This window comes from Colletotrichum fructicola (assembly GCF_000319635.2).
Source record: "Colletotrichum fructicola Nara gc5 chromosome Unknown KSG_Nara_v1_contig04, whole genome shotgun sequence".
Lineage (NCBI taxonomy): Eukaryota > Fungi > Ascomycota > Sordariomycetes > Glomerellales > Glomerellaceae > Colletotrichum > Colletotrichum fructicola.
In genome coordinates, this window is record NW_027094054.1 from 6,065,505 (window position 1) to 6,084,135 (window position 18,631).

Sequence of the window (18,631 nt, forward strand, 5' to 3'; positions counted from 1 at the left end):
CTCATGAAGCTTGAATTTACATCCCAGTACCGGCATCATTTACAATATCTATAAGAGATCCCCATGTTGCTCCGTCGAACATGTCGAAAAAGTTGTCCGTGTGCCCATACTGATCCATTTGGCCCTGGGCGGTTCTCTGTCGATCTGGAAATGTCGTGGGAATTTGTGAGAAATATGTGCTCATGTTAGAGGCGTTGTTCTGAAAGCTCATGTCCTGGGAAGTTCCAAAGAGGGTCGCCTCTCCCGTGCTGAAACCTGGGGAAAATGTGGTCATTTGTTCGTGTGAGCTGGGAATATGTTGCGGGGTTTCCATGTTGTAGTAGAAGTTGTCGCTTCGGCTGTCGTGAAATCTGACGCTTCGCTGGGCGGAATGGGGCAATGGTGTCCTTGATCTGTTCTGTGCGATCGCATGTGAGGATCGAGAAGATCGCCCATGAGCCCGGTCTAGACGTCCACGAAGTCCCGCAGATGGGGCTTGTGTCATTTGCCGTTTTGTTGTCCGTGGACTTCCATCACTATTAGTCGGAATTGGGCTCGGTGTCTCATCCCCTTCGGTGCGGGTTCTCTTATGCCCCTTGGATCTGTGCTCAATGTTGTCCAGCAGCACAGACAAAACTCCTTTGCAGTCCTTAGCCATACGCCATCGGCTTTCCATGACCGTCAGTAACTTCAGAACGGTACGAATATCGCTAAGAAGTATTCAGTTAAGTTGATCAAGACAAATGGTAGAAGACAGGACTTACGACTTAGCTCTAGAGAGACTGTATGACTTCACACGAGCTGCAAGCGCCAGCACGAGACCGCTCATCCAGACGGCAGACATGTAGCCGGGCCAAAACAACGGTCCTCCGGTCTGGTGATACTGATCGACAGTTGGTACAATGGCCTTAGCGGCACTGATGCATGTTTGTAGTGCCGCACGAAACTCGGCACATCTTGAGTCCAATGACAGCGACGGTCTGTTGAGTAGAAGGACAGTGTAATGATAGGTGATGTATGGGAAGACGGTTGGATCTGGAGTGAGCTCTGGAATGTTCATGAGGGTTGGACCGGGTCGTGGTTCTGTGAGGTCGTTGCCCCAGGCAGCAACGTCGGCCTTGAGGAAAAGTATCGTCAGGTTGTTCATGTCCCGAGCATGTATGGACCTATGAAATACATCTAGGACTCGCCCAACCAGCTGCGAATGTCTTACATGGTTTTGAAGGACGTTCTGGGTCTCTTGACGGTGGCGAAGAATGGCGGCAGCTTTGGCTGAACTGGCGTTTGCTTCGCTATTTGGAGCTGCGTTTTGATCCCCTTCTTCCACTTCTGTTGATGAATCTGAATCGTACTCTCCTTTGTCTCGGGATTTCGCACATCTTTCGGGGTGGTTGGCTGGAAGATGTAGTATCGTGTTGTCTGCTGCAGCACTTGCGGGAGAAAGTGCGGATTGCGCGACAGGTTCGTGAAGATCCCTATGCCCTGGAGGGCATACATCGATATCTGAGTCTTGAATGCCGCTAGGGTGGCCCAGAGACTGGCTCACGAATCGATCTAGAACATAAAAGCTCCAGAAAATGCGCTTGCGCATGGATCGTTCATCTGGAGATAGGTGGCCATATCGAACGGGGCAGCGATGCATGCCGGACTGGAATATGGACTTTGAAATAAGACCACCGACGGACGACGCATGTCGAAGAGACATGACGGATATAAAGTACACTTGAGCGCTAAGAAGCGCCTGGATGGAACAGGCATCGCTCCGTAGAGCCAAGAGGCTCAGGGTGGGTAGTAGATCGGAGCTTGATCGGATCCCTGCAGATCCTATGTCCACTGCGACGTCGCTATCGAGTCTCGCAATGCTGAAGATGCATCTGAAGATGACTAGACGGCTGAGAGACGCAACATTGCGTCGGTCATGCTCGGTAGAGGCGTACAGAGCGTCCAATTCGGCGAGGCATTCGGGGCCTTGCAAGAAAGGAACTAAGGGGTGCCAAATTCTGAAGTATGTCATCACGAGCTTCCTGGCGATTGAATAGTCCGGTAGTTTGCTCATACCATTGATGAAGTCGGAACCGGTAGAAAATGGGGAGAGGTGATCGTGCGACTGTGGGTGAGATTCATGGTGGCCCGCGTTGTCCGCATTCTCGTCTGGCTCGGTCTCATCATCTCCTCCGGCCCCGACAATGCAATCTTCTGGTGATGGATCATCGCGAAGTTCTGCGCCCACGTCATTGGTCAGCTGGTTGGCGTCTGCTGTTGCGCTGGTTTGTGCGGAAAATGCTCGTCTCACGGTGTTGATAAAGTAGACACCAGAGGAGCTGCCAACGAACTGGCTCTCGCCGTTGGCAAGTGCTCTGAGACTCCCAATCTCCGGCATGATTTTGAGTTATGTTCGAGGCGAAGACTTCTGCATTGGGCTGCTCGGCGTTGTGGCGATCATGTCCCTGAAGGTGGCTCATTCAGCGAGAGTAGGAGATGCGAAAATGACCGGTTTACAGCGTAGCCGGTTGTCGGTGGGCTGTTGCGGGGTTAGATTTGTCCGCACGCCAGACGCGCTCAAACCCGGGCATCCGTGCCCCGTGATGTCGGCGTTAATGACTACATTAGCTAGTCATGTAACATTTAAGCCGAGGATGAGATGCACCTGCAACCTGGAAAGTTTATGTCAGAGGAACTTGGGCTATTGAAGTCGTAGACAACCCAATTTTGGTTGAGGAAAAGCTACTGTGTGGTTCACGATTTCGCAACGCTTATTTACTAATACAATCCACAATATTCCATGGGAGCCAGCGATCGCAAACTTGAGCATGGTGTTTATTTCTACCAAAGAAAGGCACTTTCGTAACTTTCTGAAGGTTGCGTTTGTGAGGACTCTTGAGCACCCCTTGGAGGTTCTGCCAACGTGTGGTTCTCGAACATCATTCCTCCTATGCCTTGAATCTGTTCCCCAGACACTCCATCCATTGGCTCAACGGCCTCAAAGCCCGCCCGCTCGCGATCTGGGGTCGCAGCAGAGAGGTTTGAGGTCGGACTTGAAGACTCAACAGCAGCAGATCTTAAATTAAATGGGCTGAGGGGAGTTTCCAACGCCTGCGTGGTTTCGTCGTGGTATTCGTCGTCGCTGTCGAGGTCCTGGATGTGGCTGGCAGCGACTTGAATTGACTCTGACCGGGGCGATGCGACAGAATTCGATGACTTGTCCTCAGCCCAGCGCTGGATTTCTTGTGCTGAGTTGAGAGGAAATTTTGCCCAATAGACAGGACCGAATCTTTCTCGTCTTGCTACTTCCGCAGCGCGGGTGTCTTTTTCATTACCCGAATTGGGCATGCGGAGTTCAGTTAAAGCAGAGTTCAACTGCGCCTCTGAGCACTGTGACAGTAAGGCACAAAGAACGTTTTCCGTCTCTAGCAATCGCTTCTCCATGGTGTTTATGTAGTGTTTCGGGGGGCCCCTACGTTTCAGTCCTGTTAGTAATTCGGCTTTGGAAGTATGAGATAACCTACCGTTTGCGCGGTTCAGGCCACTGGCAGACAAGGTTGTTGATGCCACATTGTGCACATCTTGGTCTAGATGTTGATGTTAAGCTTAGCCGTGGTGAAAATTTCAAGATGCAGGAAAAGCCATATCACCGACCTCTCCCCGCTGCACTTGGAGAGATAGTCAGCATCACTCAGCCATATGGCAGGAAATTGAGTCCGTACCTTGTGTTTCTTGGCCCTGCAAGCAAGACATGCCCCACTACTTCGGGACGTCTTGGACGTTTGGTTATTCTTGAGTCTTGGGTCCGGCATCGCAGTTGTCGGATAATAGCAGCCGAGATCGGTTATTGGGTAATTGGCGTATCTGGCGTAAGACGACCAAGATTTGGGGTTGGGGAGCATACGCGGGATAAACATGGAGATGGGAGGCTTGTGATCGCTTAATATTTCACCCGCGGACAAAGGGAAGCCCGCGGCCAAGTCGCACACAGGCTTCAGGGTCCACACACGATGCGGACGGCACCAGAAATGAAGAATGGGACACCTACGTCATTTCAAGGACCAAATATCATCTTAATCCTAAGGCAATAGGTCAATTGTGTTGATTATCTGATGCACTCAAGCGGCAAGTTGCTCGGGAACAATCGTCAACAGCTCTTCCCCGCACACACCCCGCCTGGCGTTCTCCATACCCAGCAGTTCCATCTGCTTCAGGGTCTCATGAGTGTGCGTTCCCATGTGAGGCACGAGCAATGCGCGCTCGTTCTTGACCAATCGCTCATCAACAATGGGCTCCTTCTCGTAAACATCCAGTCCGACAGCAGCAACATGGCCCTCGTCAAGCGCGGCAGCCATGGCAGCTTCGTCAATGACTGCACCTCGAGCAGTGTTGATAATCACTACACCGGGCTTCATCTTGGCTATCTCCACCGGCCCAATCAGATGGGTAGTCGCCGCTGAGAGAGGAACATGCACAGAAATGATGTCGCTCGTGCGGAGGAGCTCGTCGAATGAGACGTGAGGGGTTCCTGCAGCGAGCTCGTCTGAGAGTGGCTTGCGGTTATGGTAGATGGCGTTGAGGCCGAACGGCTCCGCCCGACGCTTGACTGCACGCCCAATGCGGCCCATCCCGAGAATGCCTAGTGTCTTGCCCTGGGGATCATGTCCAAAGTCGAGACCCTTCTTGAAGTCTCCCCTTCGCAAGTTGCTTAAGCCGGGATTCACTTGGCGGAGGGCCCCGAGAAGAAGGAAGATGGTCAAATCAGCAGTCGCGTTGGTGACCGGGTCAGGCGCGTAAGTGACGGTGATCTTGCGCTTGGAGCAAGCGTCTACATCGATCTGGTCATAGCCAGCGCCGGTGTGGCAGATGTACTTGAGCGAAGGTGGGAGTTGACTGACGAATTCTTCGTCAAACTTTCCAGCAACCTACCCAGAGTCAGGTGAAGGGACAGCCACATATGATTGAGAGAACTTACAGCCCCACTGGCAGATGTTCTCCATATAGCCTGAATGTCCTGATACTTGCTTTTCAGATCGCTGAAGAATTCCGCCCGTGACTTGCTTGTGACTACCTCGGGGGTAGCAACGGTCTTTAGGGCCTCGTATTCTGCCACGGCGTGGCGAACAGGGTTGAAGAACAGGATGCGGGGTTTCGTTTGAGACATGATTGATCGATTGATCCTTGAGGTGAACACTCTCATTGTAATGACAACATGGGCTTAGACTGTGAAGACCTCTGAACATATACCGACGAGAAGGTATTGTCGTTTGGGCATTACGTCGCGGGGTTGGATGACAAGGTGCAGCTCGAGAATCTGGCGAGGGGAGATAGAGTGCCGCGGCTAAACTTTTAGGCGAGCATGCCGCGGCGGACGCCTCGGTCTATCAGTTTCCGATGCCTTTCTACTGACAAACTAGGTCTGCTGTGCCGTGAATTAGGCAGTGATGAGGGGGAAGATAGAATTTCTATTGACAACTAAAGCTGATTTTTTGGACTCGCAGGCTGGTGTTGCCAGGCTCTCAATGAGAGTGGACTGAATTGCTGTTACATGCGCGAGCAGGATGTCACCACCATAGGCCACAAAGATCATTGCGTAAATCTCAGCCGTTATGGAAAACCGAACGTTTGAGGTTGTTATTAGTCTTCTTGACTCCCTCTTCTGGACGTTAATATAAAATTTCATGTGTACTTCACGCTATGATATGTCTCTCGCCAAATGTAGGAGCGTGAAATAAATTTGGCACCTTCCATCTGAAAATAGTGTTAACAAAGCATCCATAAGTTTACAAAAACAGCCTATCCATAGGTAGTTACGCGTGGGAACACCCTAGATCTCTTGGCCAATTAGTACTCACAGTTTCCTTCCTTAAAGCAAAAGATGGCGTCGCAATATGAAGAACACAATGTTCAAAGTCATCCCCCCCCCCCTGGGTCGTACATATCCGCAGCTTTTGGAAGGCCGAGTAGCAGGTATGGTAGTCTGTCTTCTGCGTCCATCCGCTAGCAGACTAGGTTGACTATTTTGACAAAGATACGTCCGGCGGGTTCGAGCTGTGGGTGATGCTTGCGGACAGAGGTCTCTTGCCTAACAACACGTCGCTCGTTCGAACCAGCTCGAGTACGTGAATCGAATCGCTCGTCGATCGCAGTCCACAGCCTCTTCAAGCGGTCGAGCGCATAAATAACGTATAAGTTCGCGCAAGTCCTCGTTCTCCTCTTCGAGCCGCTCATATCGTTTTCGGAGCGGGTCCAGGCGCGACATAGCCGGTTCGGTGTCCCATTCGCAGTCAACTCCCTGAATGGAGCACCGGAAGCAAGTTGGCCGAGTGTCAGTGCACTGCGATTCGGAGAGCAGGATCTCAGCAAAAGCAATGGTCGATGTTGCTCTAAGGCAGATTGTTATGTTGATGGAGTCGGTCCCAGATGGGAGTCATTAGCGCACTAACCTCTGATCGTGCGGCTGGTATCGTTGGATACCCAGCTGAACACCATTATCCTATCTGATACTCGACCTTAACAGCGAGGCAACTAGCTCCTATAAGTGTCTTCAGGTAACGGCTTTTTCCTTAAGTAAATCAAAGATGACTCCCAATCTACCGCAGTGTTAATATAGGGGCGAAATACTCTCAATTTCCTCTTTCGACATTGTAAACAAGCAGCTTGGACTGGCTGCCTGAGCGGTCTGAGTGGACGTTCAGGCCTCGAGATGATTTGGGGGATATTTTGGGCTGGGCCCGGCAGTAAAGGCTTGTAAGCTACCGCTGGTCTATACGATTCTGTCGGGCTATTCGGGCTGTGACCACCTGCCACATTCACTTTCACGCCGATGTACGGCAGGAGTATGCTGTCATTGATAAGGAGTTGTCAGTAAGCTACATGTTTTATCGTTGAGTGAATACGGATGCCTCCTTGCTGCTGAGCGGATTTCAAAGACTCAATTTTTGCCGACAAGCAACAAACAGCGGGAATAGGCCCGCGTCGATTGCTGCAAACAAGCTTCCTTTCGACTTTGCTTCACTGGTTCATCTACAAGCTAAAGGCCCCAACCGATTCGTAGATTCCTAGTTTACAATGAAAAATTTGGGGCCGAGGCCACTCCAGTCAGTGGGTACCTTAACTGATGATAACCGAAATCTTCCAAATTGTGAAGTCGATCCTGAGCATTAGACTTCATGCTGCCGGGTTGGAAGGATGTTTCGGACAGCTTGCACTCGTTTATGTACTTCTTCAACCCTTGCTTTCAGTGGGCATGAACACAATTATGTACTCGTCATCCTGGGAGGTAGCCGTGTTTCTGCTGCGGGTACTTTTCCCGTGTGGGACAACGTTTGCCTCCCAATCAGCATGGAAGTATTGTAGGATCCACTGCGGTCACCTCGAAATAGTCCCAGAGATGGCAGGGGAAGAAATATCGAGAATGAGCGAAGTCGTCTCGCGGCGTTGCAGCTTGTATCCCTCAGCGGTAGCCTGTAAGGCACTTCAACCAGCATTTTTTTGTATCGTAGCTAAGTATATCGGTCATTCTGCAAGCAAGGCTGTCGTCTAGTCAAAATGTTGACCCTTCTTTGTGCTCTTATCCTCATGTAGGTACGGGGAGCACATCGAGCAGTTCTCTGAAGTTGGCGCTGCTCAGCTCGAACTGTGTAGGTATCGGCGAATGAAAATCAAGACCAACCGGAGCGACCTCTCCGCGTACCACTCTGTTATCTCGACTAGGCTTGTGCTGCAGCCTCAAATCACCCGCAAGCTACCTGTCCGACCCCCAGCCCATCAAGTCCGAAATGGAAGTTAGCTGCGCTGAGAACGCCGTTCTTTGAGTTAAGTCCCACTATTTTCGTCTATCAGTTGTCCACCCCTCCTCGGATTCCCCATTATGCTCTTTTGATTGGTCTCCGCGAGGAGGCTGGCGTATTGGCCGTGAGACATGCACCCGGGCCCGGTCCCGAGCACCTCGGACTGACTCGGGTGTCGTATCCACAAAACGCGGATGTTCGCCGGCCCCACACCAGTCCGCCCCTGCTTTGGCAATAGATCCCTCTGCACAGCATATCGGATCCTTGGAGGCGTTACGAGTTTACGGAGTACGAGTCCGAGGTCTCCATTCAACAAACTATGATGTCATTTATCCAGCCCATGCGGCTGTTCGCGAAACGTTTACCCCTTATGGACAATGTGTTGTCTCCTACTGGGTCCGGATGAGGGCCCGCAGCTCTGTGGACAGGGGCATGAAGACCGGCGCTTGATGCGTTGATGGCGTAGACACTCGTGTATGGTGTACTGCGTAAGTAGTAAACGAATATAGGTAGTATGCGGAACTCGTGCCTGTTGGCGCTATGCTAAGTTGAGAGGTCAAGATTCATAGTCTTAACATGGGTTTGGAAGGCGCCCCAGAATCATTATCATCAATGTGCCACGTGCAGTGCTGATTGCAGATGATTTGTTCTAGCTAAAGCTGCCTCGGTGCGATTGTGGGACATCAGAGTGGAGGAGGCCAATCCAGAGTGAGGTGCAGACAGGAATGCCCCAGCAGGGCCGATACCACAGCCGTTGCTTCTGCATCGTTGAGATGTTGTACTCACCGACGCCACCTCATGCTGGACCCCCACCATCTCCAGGAGCAGGCTTCCGACTCTGCATTCTCGAAGTCAAGTCGCTTAGCCGAACCCCATGTTCTGCATGGCCCCTCACCCCTTCGGAGACCCTGCGCGAAGGTACGCGAAAGCTGATTGGCACATCTTCCGACATACTCTCGTCCAGCTGCAATAACCCCTCGAACGATGATTTTGCCGCCTCTGGTATTTGGTCTTCGCTATCCATCGCAATTACCGAAAGACCTCGTAATAGTTGCCACGCGAGCGGGAAGTAATGTGTGCGATCCCGTATCAATCGACACGTCCTAGCAAACAGGTTCCGCGACCCTAGGTGCCTTAGGATCCCAGCAAGAGTGGCAGCGATGTTGAAAAGGAAGTGCAGTATCATCGGCGAACCGTACCTAACAGAATAAGCTCGATCGTGATCTTCGATGCCCTCGATACTGCGCTCGCATTGCGCAAACAGAAGGTCGGCGACGGTGTCATCGGCAGGGAACGGTGTTTCTGGCTTTAGAGGACGCAGGATGGCCACGGCTACTTGGCATTCGTAGGCTCTTCTCTATTCATTAGCTGAGAGTGCAACAAGCTGACTGAGTCGGGCAGTAGAAGTTCCCACCTGAAGTACAAGCCGTGTAAATCGGAATCTTCTTTAGACCCCAGCTTGTGATTTTCCGAGCCTAGCTGCGAGAGCAACGTGGCAAACTGGCGCCGTATTCGAAAGTCATCATCGATATTCATTTGATACTCGACCATGCCACAGTTGTATTCCATTATGTCGTTGAACGTCGCAGATAAGTCACACGTCGCTTCTAGGACCATCGCGTTTCGGATCATCGTGACTCGGCATTCTTCATCCGGGAGTTTTGCAGCATGACGGGTATCCCCGTCAAAGAAATGCCGAAAGTTGGGAGGCTTGGAAAGGGCGGATGGTCGAAGATAGGAGAAGGCGGAAATGCTAGGGCAAAGATTGTCAGTTGACCCTGCTCTGGGAATCGCCTCGGCAGCAGCGTTCGCCAACCTTTCAAAACAGTACATTCCCCACAAAGCCTTCGATGCGGCTCGTTCGTCTCGGTCATTAGTTCCCAAGCTGCCCTTGACTTCCGATTGTAGGGTGTGCGCCATATCGCAGGCAGCAAGCTGATACTCTGTGGCCGATGTTTCCATCCCCAATGCCAGCGTCGTCAGGTACATGATGAACAAAGCCTGGGCGGTGGTCAACAGTGCCTCTCCACGTTCGAGTTCCCATTGTCGTCTGGCTTCGTTGAGAAATAGCATCCTCAAATCGCACCCGTTTGCTCGTCCGAAGGTTTCTGCACGTTCTGAGGTATGCTTGAGATCCCAACGATTAGCTACGAAACAGCCTCCACCGCGAAATTGCCGCAGCAGGACCCCCGGAAGACTCGTGACATACGCTTCGAAGGGCGCATATCGCATGAACAAGAAGAGGGGAACAGTATGTAGCCATCTCTGGGGAGCATCCGCGCATGTCGTCGAGGAAAGTCTGCTGGTCAACGAAGGGGAGGAAGAAGGGCGCTTCCCAAAGGAAGAAGCTGGTGATCAGATCTGAGACGATGATGTCGTTTGCTAAATTAGTCCATGGTTTTGCGGGCACTTTGAAGTGGCTCACGGGAAGGTCGTCCTCTCTTTCTGCTGTCGTTTCCTTAGGGGTTTCCTGGTTGACATCGTCTCCTACTTGTCGTCTCTGCAAGAGAAGATCGGCGGTACGCACGAAGTTGAGCACCTCCAGCGCGTCGCCGGATGCTCGGAGACGTTTGAAGATCTCGAAAGCCTCTTCTTCTGGCCGTGAAATGAGGAAGCGCAGGAATTCGTGCAGGTCCTCATTTTCGCGTTCGAGTTCTTCCTTGCGCTTCCGTATCGAAACAAGGCGAGACGTGTCGGGCTCGGTGTCCCATTTGCAATCGACGTCGTTTTGCAAACATCGATGGCATGATGGTCTCGCTCCGGAGCACTAGGTCACATATCAGTATTTCTGTTAGTGCCATATCATCGATGACAGGCACGGAAACTCCAGGAATGGGATTGAAGGAGGATGAACAAAGATGCGCCAGATTCCCCACTCGTTGGGAGCATTTCCACAGTTGGAGCTGATTTGACTGCTAGCCTAGCAAGATCTGCCACGCTCCTGAGTCAAACGAGCCAACCAAGACCTGACAAGCGACCGGTCCAGGGGGCTATCCAAATCATGCTTCTCTGGGGAAGCGGGATCTGACCTCGAAATGATCTAGAAGAAGATCCTACAGACCTTGACCTTTCGCTTCCGGCATTGCAGACAAGCTGCCGGGACTTGGTGCCGAAGCGGTCTGATTGAGTAGTCCGGAGATGCGCTGGTTGGTCCCCTGCTGGGCCCAGCAGTGCTGGCTGCTGCTGGTAGCAATCGTCTCAAGCCCAGCGTCGACTGGCCTTTCGTTTGGTTCTCAGAATCGGAGCGCACGGGACCTTCTTGCGAGCTCATCTGAGATGATGGAATGCCAAGAGCCCCCGACGGAGTTCCAGGTCTTCGTCTGTTTTGGTCGTCGACTTTGGATGCAGGGGAGAAGGTTGGTGGTTAAGCGCTGTTGGTTCCTGACGATGGAAACACGTTGGTCTACACATGCCTGAAGACCTATTGGGCCAAGCCCTCCTGCCCACGGCCGTGAATTCTCAAGTGGCAAGCCCTGACAGGCTTCCATACAGGGGCAGCAATGATGCAACAGGCTGGGACTTGAGAGGAGGCAAGCGATTTATGATACAGATCGGAAATTCTCATGTTTTTGGCGACGTGCAGAGCGAATCTGGTCATCCAGAGCCTCGGAGTGCTCCTCCTTCTCAGTGTGGGATTCCGGCATGGCTTTGTTTGGTAAGGGGATGCCGGGATGCTGCGGCGTATGCCCTCATCACTGGCGTCTCCTGACTTAAAAAGTAGAGCACTAGAGACGCGAAGCCAAGCTTGGGCTGCAATCAACTGGAAAGATAAGATCTGACTGGGAGCATACAGCCATCTTTTCAGTCTTTTCATTGGCAAAACTATCCTGCATTGTCTGATATTTGTCCGAGTGAATCACCCCCAACAGGTCGGTACTTGAGGGATGTGGACCAGGCCGAGGTTGAGCGGGTTTGTCTGCCCACCCCCGAAACAAAAACACGACTAGACTCAAAGTAATTCTCTCGGCTCATCAGAAGACATCGCATTTGGCAAGGACGACTCATAGTCGCCCTTGACATTCCTTCAAAGGACGTTCCGTTCCGCGAAACATATCATTATCATCCCGTCGGCTCCGAAGATTCAGAAGTTGATCTTGGTCTGGATCAAAGTACCACCTTATTGATGTCTTGATGATCAGACACTGTACCGTGTGCACCTACAGTTGGGCAATGACATGTATCTGCATTGTGTAATCCTGCCCTATAAACAGGCAATCCTCTGCTCAGACCCCGGGACGTTCAGGGCGAGGTTCCTTCCGGTTCACTGTGTCCGTTCGCCTTCCAACGCGCGAATCAGGACCTCCTCCGCCGTTGTTTACGCGTATCATCGCTGTTTCTAGATAGAAAATCAGCGCTAAGGTGATCCTGTACAGCGACTGTGTGCTCGAGGAGAAAGCCGGAGGGACACAAATTACGAAATGTCACCTAAGGAAGAGCCTGTCGCATTCAGGGGGCTGGGCCTTTTCAATGGGCCATGACAACTTGAGTGCGTCACCTCACCGGTGAGGGTCCTGTTTGTGCGCTGGAGCTTATTGGTGCGTCAGAGGCCCAGAGTTCAGAATTGTCAGGGAGATGAGTGGTCGTCGGAAGTCTCACCGCGACTGGCCACCATTCATTTGGCGTATCGCGTCTCAGTTGACTCGGCCGAGCCTCTCGTATCTGGTGAACAAATATGAATGACCTCGCGACCTTGACTTTCTACGGCGAGGTAAGACATCTGACGGGATGGCTTCAACTTTATAAGTTTGTATCACCCAAGACACGTGCGTTCGTTGTCATTTCTTGACTCTTTTCTCAGCCAGCCTCCGGGGCCAGGGATGTGCCGAGTACCCATTGAAATGGTCACTTCTCAGTGGGGAGTCTCTCACCGAAGCAAGGGAGGTTTCTTTAAGGTAATGTCGCTAATACAGCGGACACTAACAATAGTCTGTCTCGGACGCCAATGACAGCCATTCCATTGAACAGGTTCTTCTCACGTTCGGGCGAAGCGCACTCAGGAAACGAGCGTTAATGACTTATGTACACCGATTCGATAAAAATATGTGCAACTTTCGAAAAGAAAACCGCGTCCCGCACCCGCACGACCGCGTTATCGATCATGCCAGGCTTTTTCCTGGGCATCGACCTCCGCAACCACACCCGAATAGCGCAGTAGACAAGAATCCCAGGACAATCTCAGGGGTAATCTCGCCAAGAAGACGGATCAGCCCGCACTTATTTGACAGTAGAGCCGATGGGGCCGAAGCGGATGTTGGAGTAGGTGACGGTAGCCTGCGAGCACGAATTATTAGCAAGGGCTCGACAAGAATGCTTTCTGAAGGGAGACTTACGCTGGCAAGGCTGTTTTCGACATCGGCGGGAACACCGGAGGTCGTGGGGCAGTCGCCTCTGGCCGCACCGGGCTGGCCGGCCTTCTCGGGAGGGTAGACGGAGTCGAGCCAGAGCATGTTGGCGTAGTGGTCGTCCCAGATGGACATGACCAGCACCCACTTGCCGCTGAAGGCGGAGTTCATCTGGGAGAAGCCTCCAACCTCGGAGAAGCGGTCGCGGTCGCCAAAGGCCTTCATTTGGTTGGTGCAGAACTCCGGGGTCACGGCGTTGCCGGTGACGCCGCTGATGGCGGATTGAGGCATCTCAATCTTCTTGCCGTTCTGGACGAAGTACTGGGCAACCTTGTTGCTGGAGAACTGGGTGACAACACTTGGGAACGTTTAGTATGTGAATGTCTCTCTCTTGTTCATCGTGATTGGTACTTACGTGAACTTCTGGGAGGTGTTAACGGTCTTGCCCTTGCCGTAGAAGTTGGTGACGCCCATGCGGTACGGATTGAAGTCGCAGCCGTTGGCATCGCAGTCGCCAGCGAAGCGGTCCTCGGAGTAGGTACCACCGCAACCACTCTTCTCGCAGACGTGGTACGCGTTGTTCTTGCACGCGTGGGGGGTGACAGCGAAGGAGTGTGCGTTGGACTCTGCGCGTGGTTAGCACCCTTCAGATCGGTCGGGGCGAGGAAACATACCCCAGACGTCCATCTCAGCGCAGCAGCCGCCGTATGGACCGACACCAGCGTTGGCATCGTTGGAAGAGGGGACCCAGCCCTCGATGTTGGCCTTGCCGCCGACGAACTTGAGGTCGCGAGCGCACTGGGCGTCGCAGTATCCAGTACCGTACTTGGCACCGGCCTTGTTGGTGGAGTACTTGGCCATGCCACCGTCCTCGTCCATCTGGACGAAGTAGAGGGCACCTAGGCATCGTGTCAGTACTGATATCTCCATGACGGGTGTGATGGTTCCTTTGCCGTACCGTTCAGGCCGCACTCAAGCTGGGAAAGGTCGACATCGAAGGCCAGCTCGTTGCCGGTGAGAGTGAACATCTCGTACTTGGTAGCGCTGTTCATGAGGTACAGACGCGAGCCGACGTTCTTGCCGTACGCGTGCTGCGTGACAAACCTAAGGCTGAGGGCGTTGCCAGAGGTGGTGGCGCCATAGGTTCCGGAGTAGTCGGCACCCTCGAGGGCGCACTTGGACGCGCAGTCGGTGGCAGTGCTGCACTTGTCGGTCCACTTGTTGCCGTCGTAGCAGTTGGCGCCCGAGCTGTCGTGAAGCCAGCGCCAGTTGGAGTCGATGACGACCTCACCGTTCTGGTTGGTGCAGCTGGAGCTGGTGCACTTCTGCCAGGTCAGCTTGGGGTGGGTTTCGGTTTGCTGGGTGCCGGCCTGCTGCGCGGAGACAGCGGTGATGGCCGCGAGGAGGACAGAGAGGGAACGCATCTTGTGATGTTGCCAAAGAAGAGAGAGTAAATGGTTGAGGACGAGGTCAGCGGCAGATGTTCTTGACGTCGAGGACTGCTGATGGCCTCTTATATTCCCCTCTGGTAAGTGGTAGATCTTGGCACATTATAAGCCAAGGAGGTCCAGACTCCGAAAGAGATGATCTTCTCCAGTCGTCGACAGCTCTCCTTCGTGGAAGTGAGGGTATCATGACACGGGAATCCGCAGTACTTCCACGGAGGGGTCCATCCGTCGGATACAACGAGTTCAGATCCGACAAGATAGTACCACGCGGAGTTGGCCTTGATCCCAAAAGGAAAGGCGCCAGGCACCAAGGGACCGAAACCCGGGACGGCCATCACGAGGATGGTAAGAAGTTCACCAATCCGGGATGGCAATTTAAGCATCATTTGATCCGGGCAACTGAGAGGTGCGGGGGAGGCAAAGTGTGGCTACAGAGCAAAAGGTACGAGGTGGTATCGACTGACGATAGGGGATTGGGTGGGCGGAACCGACAGCCGTATGTGATGGTGTATATCTGATGATACTAAGAGAACTAACTGACTTCGTTCACCTAGACATTTTGAACCCAGTTATGCTTTCGGTCTCGACCTCCCATATCATTGCCTGCGATATTTACTCTTGTTGGACACAGAAGCTTTCAGGATAGACTCGAGGACACAGTCTTGCTGGTGCCCTTTTGATCTGCATCGAGATAGAGAGCCTCAGGGGCCAAGCTTTGCTGATACTGGGGTTCTCAATGCCAATTACGATCAAGCCTCTGTTGCCAAGTGTCTGGGCATGTGGATATCGTTCCCACGGCTTCGCTCAAATAAGCCCAGCTTTCCGTCGCTGGAAGCCCACACCAGCTAGGCTTATGGATTGCTCAAGCGGCAGGGGTCAGGTTTCGGAAATCGCGGAGGGTATCAACAGAGAGCGCTTACGGACAGGTACGTTGTGTACCCCCTGGCTAATACTTTCGGCTGCGCGATTTCACTAAAAGGGCTCATTGTCTACTGTCACCCTGCTTATAGGTTCATGAGGCGGAATTCGATCTTATACAGGGAGTCCTAGTTTCGTCGTTCATAACGCCAACGTGGTTTTTGGGTCGAAGACATGTAAGGCGTGATCGAAGAAATCGTTCCTGCATGAGGGTATCTTTCGGTGTTCGCTTGGAGAAGCTCACAAAACGTCTCCTTCGCCTATCTAACGACCTTGAGAATTCTAGGTTTGCCTCGTCTGAACGCCGAAAGGGGTGAGGTTGTCATGTGGCTTCAGCCTTAATTAGGTGTGGTTACGGATGCTACGCTGATCTGGGGTAATTCCCCTAGGAAGCCGGCAAATTGATTTAGTCTCGGCTGACCACGAATGATTCCACCACACATGGACGGCACACTCCTTCTTCTGACAGAAGGTAAGCTGAGGCGAACCACTCACGTCGACGGCGCAAAGGTGGGGTAACAGGGGGCGGCTGGAGGATATATGAACTCGATCCAACCTTGGTCTTGCCCATTGGTAAACCCGATATTGAGTTGTACGAAGTGGCCCAACCGTGAGCTGAGAGAAGAGGACAGCCGGTTGCGACTTGCCAATGTCGGACTGGTTTGTTGAGGGAATGCCGTAGGAGGCCTTTTTGTGGGAGCCCGATTGCTACGTCGAGACGATTTGGGAACGAGAAATCGGAGCGACAGATGCCGCTTGTTTGAAGAGAACATTGATGACACAGGACGGTAGAAGGAGAACATTCAGGATCAATACTTTGAATATGGAAGTTTCGATTAGCTATATCTTGGACGACGGCAGTGTCTTAGTCCTCATTGAGCCTCAAATGACGGCATCTTGGCGGCTTTTGGGCAATCGATTCGACTGCAGTAGTGGATAGTCTATCTAGCGGAGCAGCAAAGTCTGGGGTTCGTTCGCTGGAACGATCCATGGCCAGGTAAAAATTTCGGCATTCAGCCATATCAAAAGGGGAGGCAGCACGGAGAGGAGGGCCGACAATATAATAGCCGAGTATTGTTGCTGCTAAGCGAGGGTCACGTTGAGAAACGTCGGAATGGACCAAGAGAAATCGCCCCAATCAGAAAAACTGCTGCCTACATCACTGCTCATTCATCAAAGCCATGAGGCGGGATGTCCCGAGACAATACTGGCTGACCCTGCCGGCGCTGTTTGTAACGGGCAGGCCGGCGGTAGCCCGGCAACCCGGGTCTAGCATCGGACTCACCCCAACACGGCCGCTGCGGAGTCCAATAGCTCGGCGTCGGATGTCAGCACTACCAGTAGACTTGCTCCAGTTCTTACACCCGTGCGGTCTTCAACGGCGCAAAGACAAAGTACCCGAGGCCGCCATTTCGGCCGAGGCCCCGGTTCACAGTGTTCAGCTCGAGGCACACCGCCGAGATCTGATTGGCGCCCTCGGAAGGGTGCAGCGATTATTATTCATCTGCAGGCGACCGACGCCTCATACACCGGGCGTCAAGTCTTACGTCTTACGAGCGATGTCCATTTCGGCGGGTTTTCGGGGGGTTAGTCTTGTCATCTTCATCGCGAACTACTGCACGCCTCGGTGCTAGTCTCTGATCCGCACGGGTATCTCACGCGAGATCTTGTGAAAGGCCACAGCGTCACATCGTATAAGATCGTGAGCTCGCATCGTGGACAGCGTTTTGGCACATAGTCTGCCATAGCAGACCGTTGCATCCTCTCAACCAGCTGGGTTGTCGACAGTCACCATGTCCAAGGGTATCGTTCTTTTGACTGGTCTCAATGGCTTCATCGCCGCGCGAGCGGCGGAGGCCTTCTTACAAGCAGGCTACTCCATTCGCGGGACCGTAAGAGCCAAAGCCTCAGCCAAGGCCATTGTGGACGCGCTGTCCCAGTATGGCGCCGACAAGCTGGAAGTGATTGAGGTGCCCGACATCGCGGCGGCAGGTGCCTTTGACGAGGCAGTAAAGGGCGTCCATGGCATCGTGCATCTCGCGCAGCCAGCGACATTCGACATCCCTGATCCTGCGCCCATCATGGCGCTCGTCAAGGGATCGACGATTGGCATTCTCGAGTCGGCGTCCAAGTCAGCTTCCGTCAAGAGCGTGATCTTGTTGTCATCGGCTGGCGCCGTCGGCTCCAACAAAGAAGGCCCATACACCTTCACGGAGAAGGACTGGAACGACGCTGCGGTCGAGGCATTTGAGCAGCTCGGAGCCAAGACCCCGGGCGCGTTCATCTACCTGGCCAGCAAGGTGATTGGCGAGAGAGAATTCTGGAAGTTCCGGGAGGAGAGGAAGCCCTCATTCACGATGACGGCTCTGAACCCTGTGTAAGTCCAAGCCCAGCCGATGCAAGCACGCCTGCTGACAGCAACAACGTAGCTACGTGACCGGACCCCCTCTCACACCCCCGGAGACGCCTGAAAAGATTGTGGATTCCGCGCGGTACGTCTGGCGCATCATGTCGGGCGCAGAGATTATTGATCCGCCGTACGGGTACGGCTGGTACGTGGATGTTCGCGACGTTGCCAAGTTGATTCTCTTTGCCGTGGAGAGGGCTGATGAAGCGGACGGAGAGAGATACATCTCGTCGACATGCTGGGGACCTCCGCAGGCGGCAGCAGATATTCTTCGTCCAGCGTACCCCAGGCTCCCCATCAAGGAGGGCAAGCCAGGCGAGGGATATCTGCCGGGATTCAAGGCGCCGGGGCCGCTGGATTTTGACGGGTCCAAGGCGCTGAAGGCGGTCGGTCAGGGCTTTGTTCCGTACGACCAGTCGCTGCTGGACATGGCCAAGATGATTGAGCATCTATTTGAGTGATGCGGTTGTTGTAGAGGAAAATGGAGAGAGGTGTTTCTGTAAAGCGTCCGTAGATTTACTCGTAACACTTTAAGGAAAGACCGGGCTGCTTCAGTGTTCCTTCCCTCACTGTGCTGTCCATCCGGGTGCCAGAACCAGAGTGGAGCCGCTGATAGGGCTCCACCGAGGCTAGACCGAAAGAGGTCGGCAGAATTGTGTGCCTGATTAGTCACGACACGTCCCTCACCGCCTCTGCCCTCGCGTCGACTCGTCATCCCCTCGCCTTGCCCGCCCACAGTGAATGGACCTCTGCAGACAGCAA

General features: G+C 53.2%; 6 protein-coding genes across 6 annotated transcripts; 1 reads left to right on the plus strand and 5 right to left on the minus strand.

Annotated features, from left to right (window-relative positions):
• Positions 1-16: 16 nt before the first annotated feature.
• CGGC5_v008590 (putative transcriptional regulatory protein) lies at positions 17-2,359 on the minus strand (the record flags this gene model as incomplete). Its single annotated transcript, XM_066152035.1, has 4 exons — positions 17-689; positions 744-1,096; positions 1,193-1,962; positions 2,038-2,359. The coding sequence occupies 4 exons, from the start codon at positions 2,357-2,359 to the stop codon at positions 17-19; spliced, it is 2,118 nt and encodes a 705-aa protein (XP_066008846.1).
• Positions 2,360-2,802: 443 nt separating this feature from the next.
• CGGC5_v008591 (putative transcriptional regulatory protein) lies at positions 2,803-3,773 on the minus strand (the record flags this gene model as incomplete). Its single annotated transcript, XM_066152036.1, has 4 exons — positions 2,803-3,433; positions 3,486-3,548; positions 3,616-3,629; positions 3,684-3,773. 4 exons carry the CDS (start codon positions 3,771-3,773, stop codon positions 2,803-2,805), a joined length of 798 nt encoding a protein of 265 aa, XP_066008845.1.
• Positions 3,774-4,079: 306 nt separating this feature from the next.
• Positions 4,080-5,125, minus strand: CGGC5_v008592 (putative 2-hydroxyacid dehydrogenase; the record flags this gene model as incomplete). The annotated part of the gene is made up of 2 exons (XM_032028573.1): positions 4,080-4,886; positions 4,937-5,125. 2 exons carry the CDS (start codon positions 5,123-5,125, stop codon positions 4,080-4,082), a joined length of 996 nt encoding a protein of 331 aa, XP_031892094.1.
• A 3,732-nt stretch (positions 5,126-8,857) lies between these two features.
• CGGC5_v008593 (Nitrogen assimilation transcription factor nit-4) lies at positions 8,858-11,025 on the minus strand (the record flags this gene model as incomplete). The annotated part of the gene is made up of 8 exons (XM_066152037.1): positions 8,858-8,879; positions 8,954-9,106; positions 9,169-9,507; positions 9,571-9,881; positions 9,964-10,115; positions 10,180-10,195; positions 10,246-10,521; positions 10,816-11,025. The coding sequence occupies 8 exons, from the start codon at positions 11,023-11,025 to the stop codon at positions 8,858-8,860; spliced, it is 1,479 nt and encodes a 492-aa protein (XP_066008847.1).
• A 1,943-nt stretch (positions 11,026-12,968) lies between these two features.
• Positions 12,969-14,520, minus strand: CBH-1-1 (Exoglucanase 1; the record flags this gene model as incomplete). Its single annotated transcript, XM_032028575.1, has 5 exons — positions 12,969-13,025; positions 13,085-13,454; positions 13,512-13,722; positions 13,771-13,995; positions 14,055-14,520. 5 exons carry the CDS (start codon positions 14,518-14,520, stop codon positions 12,969-12,971), a joined length of 1,329 nt encoding a protein of 442 aa, XP_031892088.1.
• Positions 14,521-17,255: 2,735 nt separating this feature from the next.
• CGGC5_v008595 (putative uncharacterized oxidoreductase) lies at positions 17,256-18,330 on the plus strand (the record flags this gene model as incomplete). The annotated part of the gene is made up of 2 exons (XM_032028576.1): positions 17,256-17,839; positions 17,892-18,330. The coding sequence occupies 2 exons, from the start codon at positions 17,256-17,258 to the stop codon at positions 18,328-18,330; spliced, it is 1,023 nt and encodes a 340-aa protein (XP_031892089.1).
• Between the last annotated feature and the right edge of the window lie 301 nt (positions 18,331-18,631).